At 41.3% G+C, this 20,494-nt stretch overlaps 1 protein-coding gene and 1 pseudogene across 3 annotated transcripts in view; both read left to right on the top strand.

The window, feature by feature from the left end:
• The window catches only part of Sdc2 (syndecan 2), a 113,814-nt gene that overhangs the window by 90,905 nt on the left and 2,415 nt on the right, over positions 1-20,494 (top strand). For all 3 annotated transcript variants that reach the window (NM_013082.4, XM_087555879.1, XM_087555878.1), the window contains exons 2-4: positions 6,437-6,548; positions 12,727-12,860; positions 19,168-19,303. In NM_013082.4, coding sequence (NP_037214.1) covers positions 6,437-6,548; positions 12,727-12,860; positions 19,168-19,303 — 382 coding nt within the window. The remainder of the gene's footprint in view (positions 1-6,436; positions 6,549-12,726; positions 12,861-19,167; positions 19,304-20,494) is intronic.
• Positions 15,194-16,109, top strand: LOC148004746 (ligand-dependent nuclear receptor-interacting factor 1 pseudogene; annotated as a pseudogene).

A 20,494-nucleotide genomic window follows, 5' to 3' on the forward strand; every position in this document is an offset into this window, starting at 1 on the left:
TTACTTTAGTTAGAATTTATTAAAACTGACCTTCTCCAAAATTGGATCTTTCAGTGCTTCTATTTTTACTGTAGTCTAAACTATGGTCATATGGATATCAAAATAAATACTGGAATATTCCAGCTTGGGAGGTAGAAAGGCAGTAATACTTATAATAACAAAGCTGCAAACATCCTGCTTTTCTCCGCTATTCCAAAAAAGGAATCAGGCAGACGGTGGAGGACATCTGCAAGCAATGGACATTTTCCTTTTATGTGTCATGCATATTCATCATAACCCACTCACCATCCTTGGCCCTGCCTTACTGCACATTGCTTTGGAGATCCCTGTTTCTGTTGCCAACAAATGTAATTCAACACAAAGGGTGCTTCCCTTCTTCCCTGGCTTGCAAATGGGAAGCCACCACTGCAAACAGAAGTATGGCTTGCCAGCGGGTTCTCTTCATGTTTTTCTTTCCTCCCTTGGTCAGATTTTCTGCTGTGGTTGTTACCAGGGAAGAAAACTCTTATTTTGTTTAGGATGAGCAATAAAGCAAACTGGTTTTAGGATTGGTTTGTGTGACGGTTTGTGAAGTTGGGCATTGAATCCAGGACCTTAAACATGCTAAGCAAGGGGACTTTTTAAACAGCAGAAATATTAATTGAGAATCGCAATGCAGTGGTTTTAAATTTTAGAAGTTCAGAAGGGCAACGAGTGAAAATTGTCTCCAGGTAGAATATGTTGCTTTTAGGTCTTCTCTGTAGCTACTACAAAGCAAGAGATGCGTCAAGAACTTAGGTGCAGAGGTTTGGGTGTCCTTCTTTCTTGCGTTCTTCAGCTAAGTGTTCTTCACCATGAAAATGTGGACTGTGAAAATCGAGGGATTATGTTCCTAGTTTTGGCAAATAACATAGCAGGGATGTGGTTGTCAGCAAATGAACACACACTCAATAGTATGCATGGACTACTCACTGTCAACAGATGAGACTGGGACACATACCATTTGTGTATTTCAATGCATGGGAGTAGAAGAAAGTGGCTTCATTTGTTAAACAGGCATGAAAGATTGTCTGAACCCACAAATCCGAGTTGTTACTTTAAATTTATCTAACAAGCAAGTTATTGAGCCAGGAACTACTCAGTAGAATCGATAAACAACACAGTGGGAAACCAAATAGTTTTCGGAGGGCTGTATACACCCGCATCCATGCAGCGAGACACCTTTTCTGAAAGTACTGGACCATACATTCTAGTTAGTGTTCAGGGCCACAAAACACCCTGGCAAGGTGTTTTGGATTAGGTAAAGTGTGTGTGTGTGTGTGTGTGTGTGTGTGTGTGTGTGTGTGTGTGTGTGTTGGTGGTTGTAGTGAACATTGTATTTAAGCACAATCTGACATGAGAATTTTGGCTTAGGAAATCTGGCTGCTTTTGACGGGATGTGGTTCTATTTTAAGCAGAGAGAAATGTCCCCAGTCAGTGCCATGCACTACTCACTGTTACTTTTTAAAAGTCATTTTCAGACATTTTCCTTTTTTCCTGACTTGCGCTTTGTTGGCTCATTAGAGACATTTAGTTTTTTTGTGGATGAGAACATTAGGACACTATGCATCTACTTCTTTCCTTCTTATGCTGCTTCCTTTTTTGTTACTTTTGAGACAGATTATCACAATGTAGCCCAGGATGGCCTGAAACTGGATTTGCCAAACCAACTGAGCTTAAACTCTGAACCTCTTGTCCCAGCTTCCTGAATGCTGGGATTACACTTGAGCACCATCAGTGCCAGCTCACTGGAGACATTCTTAATGAGTTGGGGTTTCTCCCACAAGCATTCCTTACATTTGGAGACACCTCAGCATGCCCTTCTATAAAGGCAAGAAAATGTGGCTCTATTTTCCCCAGATGTGGAATCCACTAGGTTGTCTTTAAAAGGCCTAAAGACCCAGCAGATCAGGAAACTTTGACTTCTCTTTGTTGAGCCTTCTCATGCTGCCTCCCTGAGCACACTGGTGTTTGTGTAGGCAAGGCAGAGGCAAGGAAGGATGCAGAAGACACTGAAGCAGGTTCTTTCCCTGAGTTACATCCTCACCCGAGCAATGTTAATTAGTTTTTAAATTAACTTTTGGTTAGAATACAGAATCAAGTATTTCCTTTCGAATATATACATATATGTTCACTCTTCTATGAGCCTTCCCCTTCCCTACACACTATTGTCCAACCACACACATGTGCATGCACAAATGCAAACCAACACACATACGCATATACATGCATATCACATACACACACATGCACATACACACAAACATATACACAACACACACACACACACACACACACACACACACACACACCACCACCACCACCACACACCACTGAGCTTTCTGTATAACCAAGGATCTACAAGTACTATTTGATGTAGTTATGAATTATGAGTTCCTTAAGAATAGATTTTAAGAACTTTTTTCCCTATGCAACTCCATCTTTTTCTATGAATAGCTTAGATGGAATATAATTGAGAAAATGGTATAAGCTTGGGAAAGTGTTAGGTAGTAGACAAGTCTCTTTAAATAAACCCTTAAAATGAGTGCTTGTAAATATCCAAGGGCTTGTTCCTCTGTCAGATCCTCCACAGTAAAAGACAAGAGTGTTTTTGGCCAAAGAGTACTTTCTTCTTGTTGCATTTTAAAGATGAGATATTTCTCAAAATTAATTAAAGACAACAGGCACCTATGACTCGAGGCAACCCCATCTTCCATGAGGCGGATTGGACTGGTAGGATGTTAAGCAGAGGAGGAACTGTTGAGACAGCTCCTCCTGGCTCAGTCTCTAGCCGCTCTCCTCTTCGTCCATGCTTTCTCTTCTGACCCTGAATTCAAATCTTACAGCAGCCAAGCAGGGGAAGGTGTGAAATGCCAGCTTTGCTCTCTGCCCCCTTTTAGCCAAGGGCAGCAGCTCCATCTCATAGCTTTGGTGAGACCCAGATTAAACAGCCTCTGTCGGAAATCCCAGTTTCACTGCTGGCCACTGTGCTTCTTCTCCCAGTCCCTTTCACCCACTCATTCTGTGCCACTGAGCATGTGCAGAGCATATACAGTCAAGGGGAGTGGCTGTTCATCTCGGTGGAGAATCAGTAGCTGTGAGAGCCCCTTAGCCTGGCCTTAGAGAAATGCACGTCGCACTTTAAGGGAATACCGCTATGTAATTTATTAACTTCTTCAGCATGTTAACTACAAAATCTGTTTTACCAGCACAGGGTGCGAAGTCTTCAGAAATGGCATTTGTCTTGTTTGGGATAGTGTTTTGGGGGGAATGTGGCAATGGGGAGTTCATAGAGCTTTAGCTGCTACAGGTGAAAAAGGTCTGCTTGCTCTCAAAGTGGACTCTGTAGAAGGATGTGGCTGATTCCCACTTTGTTACCAGTGTTCCTGAAGTCAGAGCAGGAAAGGATGATTTTAATTTGATGTCCAAATTACTTGCATCCCAATGGATGGTGGAGAAACAAATACTTTTGGCTGCCTCCAAATACATCAGACATCTGGACAGCCCTGAACTACCCTGGTGCTACAGGACCAAAGTGACTTCAACCAGACTCTGTCTCCAGATGTCCCCTGGCCCTCTCTCAAGTTCTACAGTAATCCAAGCCCTGAAGTCTTTTGCCAGTGGCTGGTCATGCTACCCAGTGTGCTAAAATATGGCATTGCTGGGATTCTCCCAGAGAAACCCACCTACCAGGCTTTGGGACAGAATGCATGTCCTGATAACTGGGTCATCTAATGCTGAACCTTGATTGGTATATAAGAATTAATCATCTCAGTATTAACACTGCCATGTCAGATTTCTTTGAGAAAGAAGAAAGAAGAGAATGAAATGCATTTGGTGTTAAGATAAGAGAAACTGGTTTCTATAATCTTCCTCTTACTCTAAGGACCCTGTCACTTAAGGAGGCGCAGTGCACAGTGTAGTAAGTGTGGGACAGGTTACCTCCCAGGCTCGGATCCAAGAGCTTTTAACTATAAGGATCCTAGCGGTCTTACAGTGTATGTTATTGAAACCCAAGTCAAAGGTTGCTCAAGCCATGTGATTTAGTAATCTCAGCTGACAAATATTTGTTGAGTACTCACGCACTTTGAGCTGGACAAAGAACAAGGTCACACTGGTTGTTCCAAATCTGTATTGACACTTTGTTTTCATCCAGAGGCAGGGAGAATACACACGAACCAATTAATCCCAACAGTAAACCTCTGTCTTCCCTGGCGTGTGTGCTACGAAGAAAAGCAAGTTTACAACTAGGGGACTTACAAGAAAAATAACCAGAGAAGTCAGGGTGCTTTGAAAAGCAGGCAAGCTTTGGCAGGGTGGGCGGTTCCTTAGGTAATTTATAAAGACAAGGTTTAATCCAAGCTGAACCCACAGCAGCTTGAGGTGGGAGCACAAACTGGTTCAACAACAGGAGTGTTTTCTGGGTACCTGGTACTGTATTCCAGGCACTGAGGTTTAGTAATGTGCAGCGGGGAGGCTTCGGGAAGATCCTGTTGTGGAGTCTAGGATGCCTTGTATACCAACACTTACAAACCCTTAAGTCTCCCTATATGAAATGGCATTCCCACATACCAAGGCTTTTCCTGTGTACTTTAAAGTCATCTTTGGCTAATTATAATGGCTGTACTAATAGCTGTTGTTTATTATGGTACATGCTCAATACTGATTTTTTTTTATATATATTTATTTGGAGACAGGGTCTTATCAGGTAGCCCTGGCTGCCCTTAAACTTGTGATTGCCCTACCTCAGACTCAGTACCATTCTATATTTACACATCCATGTTTTCAACCTGCCGTAGTTTGAATTCCTGGATGTATAAATGGACGTCCCAGGAACGTGGGGGTCTGTGTGCACAGCCTTCTCCCACAAGAGAGTTGTGAAGGTAACGGGGTCAGGCGCACGGGGCTAGAGCATACAGGCATCCCTACTAAGTTTGCAAGCTTTGAGAATTAAAACATGGTATGATCAGAAGCTTGAAAACTGGTATTTTGTAGAACTGCCTCCGATTACAAAGGAAAGCTCTAACTGTGTGGCAGGATAACTCGGGAACATTCTTGGCTGCTGTGGGAGGGATGTTACTCATGCCTGCAAATCAGCCTGCTGAAACCCAAATCCTGGGCTGCAGCCTCTGAATCCCTCAGTGATATCTCAGCGATTCCCGTCCTTCTTTGTTCCTTGGCATCAAGGCCTATGGAGATTGTGGGCTCTCATTTAACATCCTTCTGCCTCTCCAGCCAGCCCCTGAAACTCGAGAGGATAAAGTATTACTGTTTAGAGAGTGTCTGCTAGTTCTCCCAGGCTTTTCACTCATATTGACTGCTGAAACCAAGTTTTATTTTCAGTCCAAATCTAGTAGAAGCCAATATAGTAAGGGGAACTTTTTTTTTTATAATTCCTATGAGGGACAAACATTCAATTTGATCATTAAAAATAGGACAATAATGAATGTCATCTGTTCCAAAAGCTACTAGTCTGAGATACTGGTAGTAAAAATATCAATTTACTAAATCCTTTTTAAAAAAAATTCCATCTCTGCTCTGTCTGCAGTTCATGCAAGTTTGGCAAGATTAGATTGAATTTTAATCGTGGCCTCTTATTGAAAAGCTGAGAAGCTCTGGAAATGGGATATTTGGTGACTGAAGCCCATGACTTGCTATCACCAAGTGCCAGTAATACAAGAAAAAGTACTCTTGTGGGTTTATCTGGGTCTGTCATTAGACGTTGCTACGCCGGCAAGCCTAAGAAGTAGACTTGCCATGGGCTTTCCCCATTGGTAGGTGAGCCTCACAGGCCATGTTCCACACAGGTTGCCTTGCCTTGTGTCAGCGTGGGTCTGGTCTGTACAGAGATCTCTGGACTTCCCCAGCAGCTAGGGAGCACTTGTCTGTAGTGATAAAGCCAAGCACGGCCAAGCCCGTGAATGTCTGGTGTGCCTTGATACGTCCCTGTGTGATTGTTTAGCCTAGCGTCATAATACCTTGCTTTATGTTTCTAGAAAATGATTTAGGCATTCTGTAGCTTAGCTTTAATCATCAAGGAATCTCATTTATGATAAAAACAAATGTGTGAGATAGTTTAGTAACTTGGGACAACAGATACTCAGATAAGTGGAGTGGAGTGGAGTGGATTGAACTAAGCCTATGCCAGACTTGAATGTCTGCTATCATCATTCTGTAAGATTAAGCCACATGAGCTTCCGTGTGTGTGTGTGTGTGTGTGTGTGTGTGTGTGTGTGTGTGTGTGTGTGTTCTATAAGTTGCTAGGGCATCCTGGGTAAAGGGTGGCTAGACAGGAGGGTGCAGAGCACAGCTGTGGAGCGTCAGGTCTTCAGTGCAGCATATACAATATTTGCACAGTAGACAAAGCAGAGCCTTTCTGAATTGGACCATCCTGAATTACTTGTCTTTGCTTTCTCAGAGAGCAGAGCTGACATCTGATAAGGACATGTACCTTGACAGCAGCTCCATTGAGGAAGCTTCAGGATTATATCCTATTGATGATGATGACTATTCTTCTGCCTCTGGCTCAGGTAAGTCTGCCTGCTGGATGCCTCTATACCCGGGCATGCACACATTACGCTGTGCCTTCTGCCAGGACAAACACAGCGTGTGCCATAGTCATGAGCTTGGTTTGGGGGTACAAATTCCAGTTCTTTGTAATTTAAGCTATGAGAACTTTGGAATCTAACTTTGCTGATTCTCTGTTTCCTTGTTTATAAAGTGGAAATAAATAACCATATTTACCACCGAGTTAGTTAGGGATTCATGTCTGTGGAGAGACACTTGACAGCAACTCATAAAGGAAAACATGTAATTGGAGATGGCCCACAGTTTCAGAGGCTTTGCGATTAGCATCACGGCAACAGGCAGGCGTGTGCACTGGTGCTGGAGGAGCCAGAGTTCAACACCTTGATCCGCAGGCAGCAGGAGACTGCATGCCATACTAGGCATAGCTTGACCATAGGAGACCTCAAAGCCTGCCCTCACAGCGACACACTTCCTCCATCAAGGCCACATCTACTTCAACAAGGCTACATCTCCTAACAGTGCCACTCCCTATGGACGAGCATCCAAACACATGTGTCTATCAGGGCTATAGCTCTTCAAACTCTCAGAATCACATAAAGTGTTTCACAGACGAGTGGAGTTGAGGTGTTAGCCTCCAGTTTTATTGTTAAAAATTTCAGAGTATGGTCATAGAAACCACCCTTCAAGAAATCCTTCAAATATCAGCTTCATAAAATGTCTGCTCTATGTTAAGATTATACACAAAACGTACAGGCTTTTAGAGTATGTTGCGCGTAAGTGGGAGGAACAGTAATATGAATAGACTTACGTCTCTGACTTCTTCAGTGTATTAGTTATCTATGGCCTCCGCAATGCTGCCTAACAAGTCACCCCCACACTCAGTGCCTTGCAGCAGTGGGCATTTGCTTAATTCATCATTCTGCACGTGTTCCAGTTAGGCGCTGGCTCCACGTGTGCTTGTAGCTGAAGCTCGGCTGACTTCGGCTCAGCTCTGTCGTGTGTCTGGGAAAACGGAGCAGACTTGGCCTTGGTCCACGTAGCCCCTTAATTTCCGGGTGGCGAGCCATATTTTCACAGAGTGAAGCAAAACTTTAATCCTAGACTTACTGTTTGGTATAGCGTCACTTCTCTGTGTGTGCATGCATATGCGTGTGTGCACTCACGTACCTATGAATATAGGTGCGTGTGTGTATACGTACGCACATGTGTATTGTGTGTGTGTGTGTGTTTGTGTGTGTGTTGATGGTGCAATGATCAAAGCCAGGATGTTAGTTTTATTATTCCTATGACAAAATTGCTGAAAGAAGTGTTACAATAGAAGAAGGCTCTTAGTTTCAGATAATTTGTTTGGCTCTATGTATTTATATAGAACATAACAATTGGAATATGTGATGGAGGCCGCCATTCACCTCATAGTTGACAGGAAGCAGGTAATGCGGAAGATGGTGATAACTAGGTATAACTTCCCGAGGCGTGCCCTGCTGTCAACATCTCCCGCCATCTAAAGTTTATAATACCTTGCAAAATAGTGCCACTAGGTAGGGACCAAGGGTTGAATACATGAGTCTGTGGGGGGTGCATCTCCTATTCAAATCATAACACCCAGAGCCCTGTGCATGCATACAACTGAACGATGTTTCCAACCCCAAGTTGTACCTCTTAATTGAGGCAGCTATCATAATATTATAGAGGATGTAGGTATAAGGAGGAATAAATGTGCCTGGATACTTTTACCCAATATATTTTACCTGGAAATGTTTCACCTGTGCCAGGAATGGATCGCAAGAAACTGAGAAAAGGGAAGAGCTGAATGTATAGTCAGCAGACAAACCAGAATTATCTGGTATGTAGCATATATAAAAGTCTTAGCAAGATCTTTCTTTCCTAGAGTGTCTGTTGCAGATAAGATTTAACTACGGTAACAGTTACTATCCTGAATATAAATGTGTGCCCATGTAGTTGGCCTAGGTTTCAGAATGTCCTAGAACAAATGAAGGTCAGTTGTTTCTGGTGAAGATCTAGACTTACTCGAGTTTGAAAATGACCAATCTGAAAAGAGGAGAGGCAGGAGATGACCTAGTAACATCCCACTGTAAAAATAGACCTAGTTATTCAAGGGAGTGTGATGCATCTGACACATGCAGAACGAGTGTGAAAGAGTTGCTCTCTGAGCCCACAATGCTATTAATATCTTTCACTCATGATACCTCTTTTGTTTAGCATCTCAAAAGTGCCTTGTAACCGTCATTTCAAAATCCTGGGAAATAATAAATTTGCATCTCTCTGACCCCCCCCCATTTCTTCACAAATCTTAGTATTCAGGGGTTCTTAGGGATTGTTAGAGGTTGTTTAATTCATTTTGCTGACTTCTCCCAAGATTATCTTTACATTTAGTCTAAGGGAAATGGGTCCATGCCACCCTGCCTCATCCAGTTACTTGGAGTGTCACATTTGAGGCTTTGAACCCACTCATCATATAGACTAAATGGAGATAAGGCTAAAATGTGGGCAAATTTCTCCAGCCACAGATCTAACTTTAGGCAGACTTTTCTGGAAAAAGAAAAACCAGAAAAAGAATTGTTCTTTAGAAACTACCTTGGCTCTGCTATAGATATTTTTTTCTACTTACTAGTCTATATAAGTAAAATTTGTGAAGTACTTTTGTGCTGGGAAATGCCTTATCCATATAACAACTCTGTTATAAAGATATCCCGGATTCTATTATCATTTCCACTTTCACGTGAGACAATCCACAGTACAGAGAGATGGGGGAGCTTGTTCTCATTGTACCATGTAAGGCTGTCAGAAAGCAAGGGACTGGGAAGCAGGAAGTGCGGCTTGAGAGAAGGCCTTGCCTTTCAGCCCTTGCTGTTTTACTTATGTTGGAACACCCCATTTTACCATAAAGAGGCTTTGCCTCGCAAATGCCCAGCCACAGCTGTAAACAGTATAATCAATCAATGTTTTGCTCAACGAACCACCTGGCCCACTTCCTCTCATGCTATCCAGTAGGAAAGCAAATGGCCCAGAACAGGATGTCTAAAGGCTTAGAAAGTACATTCCAGCAAGAAGGGACCTACATTACATAAATATAGATGATTCAGAATGGGAACTAACAAACTGAGAGTCTTCACAAGCATCTGTGAAGCCCTCCACACCAAGGGCTAAACTTTTAGAACACACACAGAAAAAGATGTTTTTCATGCCCAAGAGAGCAAGAATTCATTCAGAGAACTCTAGAAATGTTTTTTTTTAAATCATTATAATGCCATGTGATTTGGTGACAAAAGAAGGTACTGCCCGACAGAAATAAATAATAGACTTCTGGCTAAAGATGACAAATTGAGCAGAAAACCCAACATTTCAAGATATTAAAAGAGTTGAGCATAAACTCACAGGAATGGTGAGACAGTAACCCCAATGAAAGCAGCACATGGCAGTATGGCAGCATTCTTGGCAGACACGAAAAGACTGTAGAAGGCCACATGGGCCCAGAGATGATGGCATAAATTGGGGGGTGAAAGTGTTGCTAGCCTCAGGGTAAATAGTTGAAAATCTCTTTAAGGAACAAATAGACCCTCCCTCTATCATAGGATAACCCTCCATAGAGTAATTATTGAAAATAAAGTACGGTGTTGATCAAGGGAATCCAAGAGACTCCTAAAACAATATAGGCTCCTGGTTGTCCCACAGAAGATCAAGGTTCTTATTGCTGAAAACACCATGCGTTTTAGAGATAAAACTCGAAGGATTTGAGCTGGATGTGACTTGAAAGCTCAAAACCAAGAGGGAACAAAAACACAGAAAAGAATAAAATATACAGAAAAACTAATTCTAAGAGGCAAAGAGTTGTTTTCGTAATAAAACAAGAGAATACAAGAAAAGAGGAACGTTCATGAGAGTGGAACTCGGTCCTGGAAATAAGAAACTTACTGGAGAATGAAGAGATGCAGAAGGTAAGTTATTTGTCGAGCACATATTTGTAAAATACTCTCTTTAATGTGAGAACAGACATCCTTCATTCTAGGAACACCTCAGTAAACAAACAAACTAACTAACTAACAATGCTTTCTATGATAGGAAGGCACTTCCCTTTATTCCTTTGTCTGTGTTTCCAAATTTCATTCATTTTGTTCATTCATTTTTTTCCAGTTAGTGTTAATCCACACAGTGCTGAATTCCTGGCTATCTCGTGTCTGCAGCGAGCCGCCCTTGAACCCTTCCCAACAGCCCTGCTTCGCTTGCATGTTCAGTCTCTTCTGCTCTGTGTTATTCTTGCCATCTCAAAACCCAGATCCAATCAAAACATGAGAAGTGTAAACTCTCTTTTACCTGACTGCTTATCTCATAGCGAGCCTCTGCCTTCTCTAACATTTTATAGCTAACCTTCCCAAAGATGGTGCGGCCCTTCCTCAGCTCCTGTCCTCCTCATGCCCTCTATCTGCCTGCCCCCGCCATCCACTACGATAGTTTTTGTTAAGACATCAATGTCTTCCATGTTGAAAATATTTACAAATGTTTTTATTTGTAAAACATGTTCTAAATCATCTTGATCTATTTGGGATACTATAACAAAAATACTTTGGAGTGGGTAACTTAAAAAACAGCATAAGTGTATTGGTCACAGTTGTGCAGGCCGGAAAGTCAAGATCAAGTCATTAGTGGATGTGGTATGTGTGAGTATTTTCTTTTTGCTTCAAAGGTGATACCTTCTTGCTGCATTTTTATTTGATAGAATAGGCAAACAAGTTTCCACTGACCTCTTTTAAGGTGCTAATTCGTTCACAAGGGCAGATAGACCCCTCATTACCTAGTCACCTCCTTAATGTCCCTTTACAATATTGTAGTAGAGACAACATTCCCATCTATGAACTTGGGGTGTGGCATAACATAAGGAGAAGAAAGCATTGTTATTAAACACAGGCCCTGGTGGGCGTCTGAACGCCCACACATATGCGCACTAAAAATCTTCTTAAAAGGGGAGGACTAAAGCTAAGCCATAAAGGGTACTTGTTATCTGCCGTTTTAGTGGAGGATAAATGTATCTGTTTATAATAGCACAAAAGCAGGAGAAAATTGGGAAGTTGTAAACTGTCAAAGAAATAGAGTGTATCAAGGAGGTGACAGTTCACAGTGTCCAATGGTGATAGGAATGTGTTAGTCAGATTTCTATTACATATCAAAATATCTAAAATTAGCCACGTAATGAAGAAGAACTATTATTTGGCTCCCAGGTTTGAAGGCTTGGTCCATGGTTGGATGGCCTGTTGCTTTGGTGCCTAAAGCCAGGGAAAGTTTCATGCTTGGAGTGCCTTATGGGTCAGTTAATAAAAGAGACGCTGATCCCCGGTGACTGATCTTCCTGGAAGCCTCACCTTTTAAAGCAGCAGTTCTCAACCTGTGGGTTACAAACTCTTTGGGGAGTTACACATCATATACTCAACATATCAGATATATACATCAAATTCGTAACAGTAGCAAAATTACAGCTATAAAGCAACAGCAAAATAATTTTATTGTTGGAGGTCACCACAGCACGAGGAACTGTATTTAAAGGTTGCAGCATTAGGAAGGTTGAGAATCATTGTTTTAAAAGTTTCACTATCTTCCAATAAATCGCATTGTGATTTGATAATTCAAATATAAAGCCATTGATCTTAACAAAAACTATTAGTAGTGGATGGCGGGGGCAAGCAAATAGAGGGCATGAGGAGGACAGGAGCTGAGGAAGGACCGCACCATCTTTGGTAAGGTTGGCTATAAAATGTTAGAGAAGGCAGAGGCTCGCTATGAGATAAGCAGTCAGGTAAAAGAGAGTTTACACTTCTCATGTTTTGATTGGATCTGGGTTTTGAGATGGCAAGAATAACACAGAGCAGAAGAGACTGAACATGCAAGCGAAGCAGGGCTGTTGGGAAGGGTTCAAGGGCGGCTCGCTGCAAACATGCAATAGCCAGGAATTCAGCACTGTGTGGATTAACACTCTTTCTAACTGAAAAAAAATTGCCATGTACCCAGGGGCCCTGCAAACTCACTGAAGACTGTAGTCTATTTGTGCTAGAAACTTAAGCCTGGCAACTTGAGAGCATGATTCTGAATCAACATTCTGCGGTACTGCCTGATAATGTACAAGACAGTGTCATGAGTCACGTGATCAACTCATTTTCGCTTTTTCCATAGGAGCTTATGAAGACAAAGGGAGTCCAGATCTGACAACATCCCAACTGATTCCAAGGATCTCCCTCACTAGTGCTGCTCCCGAAGTGGAAACCATGACGTTGAAGACACAAAGCATCACACCCACTCAGACCGAGGTACGTTGCCTCGCATTGTAAATGCTGCTGTCTTTGACTGCACAGAACAGTTCTCTGTGAGAGAGGCCCCACATACAATTATACCGGAGCTAATAGCCCTTCCACTCCATTGCTATAAATGCTCTTTGCTCTTTCTCCCGGCATTTTACGGTTGACCTGCTTACTGTTCTTATTAGCTAGTCCTATCTTCCTTAGGACTATACTGTTGTCGTTTTCTTAAAGAATTATTTACTTTATGTATATGAGTACACTGTAGCTGTCCTCAGACACACCAGGAGAGGCATCAGATCCCCATTACACATGGTTGTGAGCCACCATGTGGTTGCTGGGAATTGAACTCAGGATCTCTGGAAGAGCAGTCAGCACTCTTAAAAACTGAACCGTTTCTCCAGCCCAGGACTATACTATTTTTGACATGGCACTTTTCCTTGCAGTTTCTTTAGCCCAGTTATAAAGCAAACTCTTAAGCTACTTAGCTGAGAGTCAGATTTCTTTTTTCCTCATGTTAAAAAAGCATTGTAAACTTGAGATCCATTGGGCCAGGTTAAGGAGGGAGGGTCTGGGTCTGTCTTAAGGTCTCAGTGAGTGTCTACACTCACCATCAGTGTTGCATACACTTGCTCTACTCTCACATCCATGTGTACCTCGTGTGGCCGCATCTGTTTATTGTGAGAGCTTAATAAGAGGGAGACCATTGGACTTAGAACAGGGAAAACACCTGGTAATGAAAACACTGAGTTTGTGCTTTGACCTCGTTAGCACTTTATTGCAATTAGCTAGCCTTCCACTAATAGATAAGCTATTTAATATGCAAATTGGATATTAGGGTCCAGTGTGCACCTAAGCATTGAATCCTGGGTCTAGTCAAATTTTTTGGATCATTAGAAAGACTGGCTATGAATAGTATGTAGCAGGCACCTGAGGCCTGGTCCCACGTTTCACTGTGTAAACGTTAGTTGAATTTGGTGGAGCAGAAGACATCAAGCCAGTTCACCAAATGAGCATGTGTAGTAATCTAGTGGTAGACTTTACACACTTTAGGGATGGCATGCTGCTTATGAAATCTTAACAACACAAGCATCCTGTTTTAAGTTTGCCCATCTGTTGATTTACAAATAAGATGCTGCCAAGCTCTTGCAGCATGCAGGCTTTGCGGCAGGCTTTGTGGTATAAGAAGCACCCCTTTGGTAGCAGGAACAGGGGCAGGCTGCTCAGGGACCATGAGTCACAGCACAGCTCCTTGCAGACATGCAGTGGCCAAGAGCTCAGCTCTGTGTGGATTAACACTCTCTCTCTAGTCTTACAAGGCATTGGCACTACTGCCAGGAGAGCCACTCCACAGCCAGGAAACAGGAAGGCACGGAGATACTCTGTGAGAACTGGGGCAGACATACCTAGCATTTGCTGGGAGCTGTTCCATTGGTTTCTAAGTTGAATGAATAAAAGTGATGAGGAGAGAAGAAACAGAAAGCAGCAGGTGCTGTTGATGGTAGGATGGCTGAATAGTCAGAGCAGGAAGGTGTGACGGAATTAAATGAAGTTTGTGTGCCTGTGGAGAGATGAGCTTGGCCTCTCCCACAGTTTTACTTGATCTCTAGTAACAATGTTTTTAACTCGGTGACCATTAAGACAATATCTCAGAGTCAGAAACTCTCCTGGGGGAAGTTTTGGCTTCCAACTTCAATAGTTTTATCCTGAACAAACCCCAGTTTTATATAGATTTATGGACTACTTACAAGTAAAGATTGAAAATTGATTTAAGTTTATAGAAATTGACCTTAAAACATAATGAACTGGCTTTTTTAAACAGACATTCGGTGGATGAGTTTAGAAATTAGTGATCCCTGAACATTTTAATGCAAATACTTTATTTTTAGTTCTATTTAATGAGATGGCGAGAATTCATCCATTCCTGGGAATTTTGTTCAAACACTGTTCTAGGTGCCCATAATGAAGATATTGATAATAACAATAGCAGCAATGTAATTTTCTGTTTTATAGTTATATGATACAGCTAGATTAAACCTTGCCGTTAGTGAAAATTTTTGTGTTTTAATAGGTCTCACTGTGTCATTACTGTCATGGGTGTAGATATTCTATCCACTGTGTTATACAGCTATGTGACTGAAAAATAGAAAGAACCTTTCCAGCTTAAGACCCTCACCCTAGCTGCCTGGAAGTCAGTCTTCCACTGGCAGCCTTCAGATGAAGATGTAGAACTCTCAGCTCCTCCTGTACCATGCCTGTCTGGATGCTGCCATGTTCCTGCCTTGGTGATAATGGACTGAACCTCTGAACCTAAAATGTTTCTAAAAAACTTCCCGTTTTCCCAACATCTGAGTAGCCCAACCTGTGACAATTAGTCTTGAAGTCTTAGTTCTGATGAATAAGAAAAGCCAGACTGGAAAATATAATCAATGAATGGCAATTGATAAGACCCAGTATGAGATTGTATCAATATTAAAAAAAGAAACAATGTTCAAGAAAGAAGTAACAAGAAATATTCTCAAGGAAGCCGTACTAAGGCGTATCTGAAGAGTGACGCTGAATTTAAAAAGAGACTTGGTCTCACTAAAGATTTGAGAGTATGTCTTACTCAAATTCCTGACCATCTGGGCTCTAGAAAAGGTGTTGATTCCTTTAACGGTTTGTTGAAAAGTAGTTCTTTCAAAGATGCAAACTTTGTGGTGAAGAAAGAAGGAAAAACAGAGTTTCTCTAAGAAAGGCAAAGCAAAGCAAAAACCATGAAGAAGATGGATTACACGGAAAGGAGGAAAAATGAGAATGCTGATTACATGGTCAGGAACATCATGGATTGAACTAATGTTGCCAGTTCCCAACTCCGTAGTAACATTTACCAGCATCGGACAGCACAGCATAACATTGTCACAAGCCAGAGTACAACCAGTGAAGACAGGAGAACTGAGGCAGAACACTGCTCTCATGAGAAGCAGGAAAAGGGCACATTAAGTTCAAGCACATCTTTTGAACAAAGTAGTTATTTTAATAAAACTATACTGAAGATATTTTTTTCAGTGACACCATCAGAACAAGAAGAAAGCATCAGAGATGAAAAACAGAAGAAGACTTAAGCAAATTCTAAGAGAAAAAGCAGCAGCTCTTGAAGAATTGCAAAGAAGATGCACCAAAACAATAAAATGTTAAAGACATATTACTACAGTAGTTCCCTCCTACCTGTCATGGATCCCCAGTAGATGTCTGAAACTGAATGCCAAATCTTGTATAAAACCACTATGAAGTCATGATGTTTGTTAACAACTAAATGTCTACTTAGATAAATAACAGGCAAGTTATATACAGTATAAATACACTGAATGAAGAGGATAACTGATAACAGAACACTAGAATCTTTGCCATGCTACTCAGAAAGATAATTTAAATGTTACGAATTCCTTCTTTCTGGAATTTCTCATCAATACTTAGACAGCTGTACATGATGGGGAAGTAAAAATGAAAAGCAATTGCAAATTATAAAGGCCTGCTCTGTTACTTGTAAAGGCATTCTGAAAATGTCTTTGTATATGAAACTTGAGTTTCAAAAAGGTTTGAGTCGTTTGACTAGTCAATAATCTACATCAAGTATTTTGACTTACTTGTTTTGGAAGAAAAGTTTGGGTATTTTTCTGTTAAATGCACCTCCCCAAATATGAGTATTGTATAAGGTTTCTGTTAATGTTTTATCTTCAACTGAATTCTTCAGGTTTTACCCTAAGAATATTGTGTACTAAAATTCTACAATCCAAGATATGGAGTCAGCTGTAAGCATAACTTTACCAATGAGTTTATATGTGGACTGTCTTGGTCTTCTTACCCATAAAAATGATCCGATCTATTCGCTGTTGTTGATATTTTTATTTCATCAATAAAATCTATTATAGTAATAAAAAAGAAAGGGCCCTTCCTTCTTTCTGTGGAGCCTAATTATTTTCAGAGCCCCTAGAATCCAGACATGGACTCAATAAATTTTCAGTTGGCTTCACTCAATTATGTGTGCTCCTTTTTCATAATTACACAGACATATATGTGAGAGCTGTTTCAGACTGACACCATATTGGGCTGTAGTTTCTACATCATAGATGCATAGAGCCTGTGCTGCTTCTGTTTAAATGAGCATTTCACTTTATAAATGCCCTCTTTGTCTAGAGCACTTTGAGGCTTATGTACTGACTATGCACTCTCCTAAGTGCCATTTCTGTGGAGAGTCTTCTAGAGCATCACTTGGATGAATTATTTTGTGTCCTTATTCAGAAGTTGAGTTCAAGTGAACAGAGCAAGTCAACTCTTAAGTGACTTTAGGGACTTAAAATACCAACAGGTAAAGCCTTGTGGCGTATCTTAGCAATAGAGTGAAGATGATGAGTATTACATAAACTTGGGGTCAGCGCTTCAGTATCGTTCTCATTTCCAACAGTGTTCACTCATCTCTTGACCACTCTGCAGCAACCCAGAATGCACATGGGTTTCATGTCATCTTACTAATTTTTCTCTCCCCTTTACTAACTCCTAAAATCATAGCAACCAAAGCAATGCTAATGAGCAAGAAAGCATGTGCTTCCTTAATGAGGACTCAGATAAGCCATTCTCTGATCTGCTGCCCTCCCTGACAGACAACCAGTTACTGATGGGAATCATGTAAGAAGCAAATGGAGAGAGCCTACAAAATACTACCAACAGGCTTCTCTCCTCTGCTTTACCTGGACACAGCAAGACTTAGGAGGACTGACATGGCTTCTCTTACACTCAGAAAACAGTGAAACTTGATTTTATATCTATGCAGTGAAAAAAAATATAATCTATGGAAATTATGGCAGCTTAATGTTTATAAGTACAGGGTTTCTTGCAGCTTGGGAAAAAATTGACTCTATCACATGTTACTACTGTGTGGTGGAAGCCTCATGTGTTCTAGTCACTGAAAGGAATACCCATTGATTCCCATTGATCACTAGAATTCAAGTGAATCCACCTTGTCTAGTTTGTAGCCTTTTCTAGATAGACATAAGGATGACTTTGAGGCAGTCCAAGAAGATGAACTATTTTCTTAGTTCTTTTGCCTTCTTTACTAGGATGTATTCTAGCCTTCACAAAGCAACTGAATGGCACACATTACTCTGGTTAAGATGGCTGTAAATTCATAGGAAAAACTGGAGTAAGTGTGGCTATGGAGAAGACTCATCGTTTATAGCTTGTACTGGCTGGTTTTGTGTCAGTGTGACACAAGAGTCATCGAAAGGAAGGAAGGAGACTCAGTTAAGGGATTGCCTCCATGAGATCCAGCTATATAAGGCATTTTCTCAATGAGTGATTAATAGGGGAGGACCCAGCCCATTGTGGGCGTTACCATTCCTAGGCTGGTGGTCCTGGGATATATAAGAAAGTAAGCTGAGCAAGCCAGGGGAAGCAAGCCATTAAGCAGCATCACTCCATGGCGTCTCTATCAGCTCCTGCCACTAGGATCCTGCCATGTTTGAGTTCCTGTCTTTACCTCCTTTAATAATAAACAGTGATATGAAAGTGTGAGCCCTCTAAACCCTTTTCTCCCCAACTTGCTTTCTGGTCATAGTGTTTGGCTGTGGCAATAGAAATCCTAAGACAGGGCTTAAAAGGGTTGACAATGTTTTCCCATCAGTAGTGTTAGCCTATGAGAAAGAGATTCACCTGTTAGAAAACAAAAGCTTATTAGAATCTAACTTTTATAGATCAGGGCTTCTCAGACTACACTGTTATCTGAGGGACTTTAAATTACAATAAAAATCAGCAGACCAAGTGGACAGAATACTCAAAGTGTGTGTTTGTGTGTGTGTGTGTGTGTGTGTGTGTGTGTGTGTGTGTAGCAGTGGAGGTTGGCAGAAGTCACTTACCAAGCTGGCCAGAGTCTGAGGTTCCACCTTGCCCTGAACACAGTGCTTTATGTGACTTCAAGGGTACAAACTCAGGTTCTCATGATTGCAAACAAGCAAGTACTTTATTGCTGGGGCAATCTTCCCAGCCCAGAAAGTAAAGATTCTGAGAATTGTCAACTAACAACTAACTATGCATATCATTCTTATCATTCTTACATTATGAATTCATTAACTACCTATCTTTGCTTCCATGATACCAGAACCACAAGCTCCATAGGTCCAAACTGGGGCCTCACCAACTGGTATATAAACATCATACACATTATTATTAATGATATTTGCTAAAGTTATTTTTAATAGAAAGAAAATTAGGAATATACTTAGTATCGTTTCTGGGAACGATGTTGAAAGAGGGATATTTTTGTTTTCTTTCTTTTCCACACCAGTCACCCGAAGAAACTGACAAGAAGGAGTTTGAAATCTCTGAGGCAGAAGAAAAGCAGGACCCTGCTGTAAAAAGCACAGACGTGTACACCGAGAAACATTCAGACAATCTGTTCAAGCGGACGGAAGTTCTAGCAGGTGAGTTGCTAGTGGTGTCAAGTGGGAAGGAACTTAAGGAGGCCTCCTGGGATAGGTGGCATTCAGTTGCCAAATGAAAGCTTGCTGCAGGTTACTGGCCTCCTGAAGCCATCTCCAGGCTTTTTATGTCAGAATGATATGTGAGAGGTTAGAACTACTTGGTCTATTTTCTGCTAACTCCTTTAGTCTATCCCTCAGTCAGCCATTGATAAGAGGGTAAAGTGGGAGTCAATTTCAGGCTACAGTCCTTCATGGCAAGGACATCAAAGTGGCAGGAGCTTGAAGTAGTAAGCTTGAATAGGCCAGGAACTGTCGAGGGTGGGGGCAGGGTGGGAGATGCCAGTCAGACAGTCATGGTGCAGGTGATCTCCGGAGTTCAAAACCAACTTCAGAGAAGGAAAAGGCACAGATGTTGCTGCTGCTGCTGCTGCCGACATGAAAAGAATTTTGCCTCTAATTGAAATTTACCTGATAAAAGTACAGGTTGAACCTTACTGACCAGAGCATCTGGAATATTCCAAACATCCAAAACTTTTTAAGCCCTGCCACGGTGCCACAAATGGGATGATCCATTTCCTGTGCTCAGGATGGGTTGCATTGAAAACAGGAGCACACTACACAAACCTCGTTCCATGAATAGAATTATTCATTAACCTGTATAAGTTTTCCCTTGAATCGTGTGGATAAAATATCTATAAAAACATAAACATATTTCACATTTAGGCTTGGATTTGATTCCTGATAATGCATTCCATGTATGTAAATGTTTTTAAAAATCAAAAAAAAAATCCATACAGGGAAACGTTCTTGGTTTCAGATATTTCTGAAAAGAGATAACCACCGACACCTGTACTGATTATAGTTTTAGAGAGGAAGATGTACAAGATTTAACAACACCTAATTTATACAAGGGTCTCCTCGAATTCAAGAATAGGTAGACATTTGCATGCTTTTTGTATTTGCTCTTCGTTTTTTTTAAAAAGTCCATGATGTTTTGTGCTTTCAATGTGATTAGAAGATTACACTGTTACCCTATGGAATGCAAATGCCAAACACAAGTATCTGAAAGTGTAGTTAGGTGAAGTTAGAGCTCGATTTTTCTTCTGGAGGCTTTTGCCTTGATACAATGTACCTTTCTGAAGAATGACTCCAGATTATTCTTTTTTAAACCTCGAGTTCTCAAATTGTTTA

Source organism: Rattus norvegicus, chromosome 7 (assembly GCF_021556685.1).
Source record: "Rattus norvegicus strain SHRSP/BbbUtx chromosome 7, alternate assembly SHRSP_T2T, whole genome shotgun sequence".
NCBI classification, from domain to species: domain Eukaryota; kingdom Metazoa; phylum Chordata; class Mammalia; order Rodentia; family Muridae; genus Rattus; species Rattus norvegicus.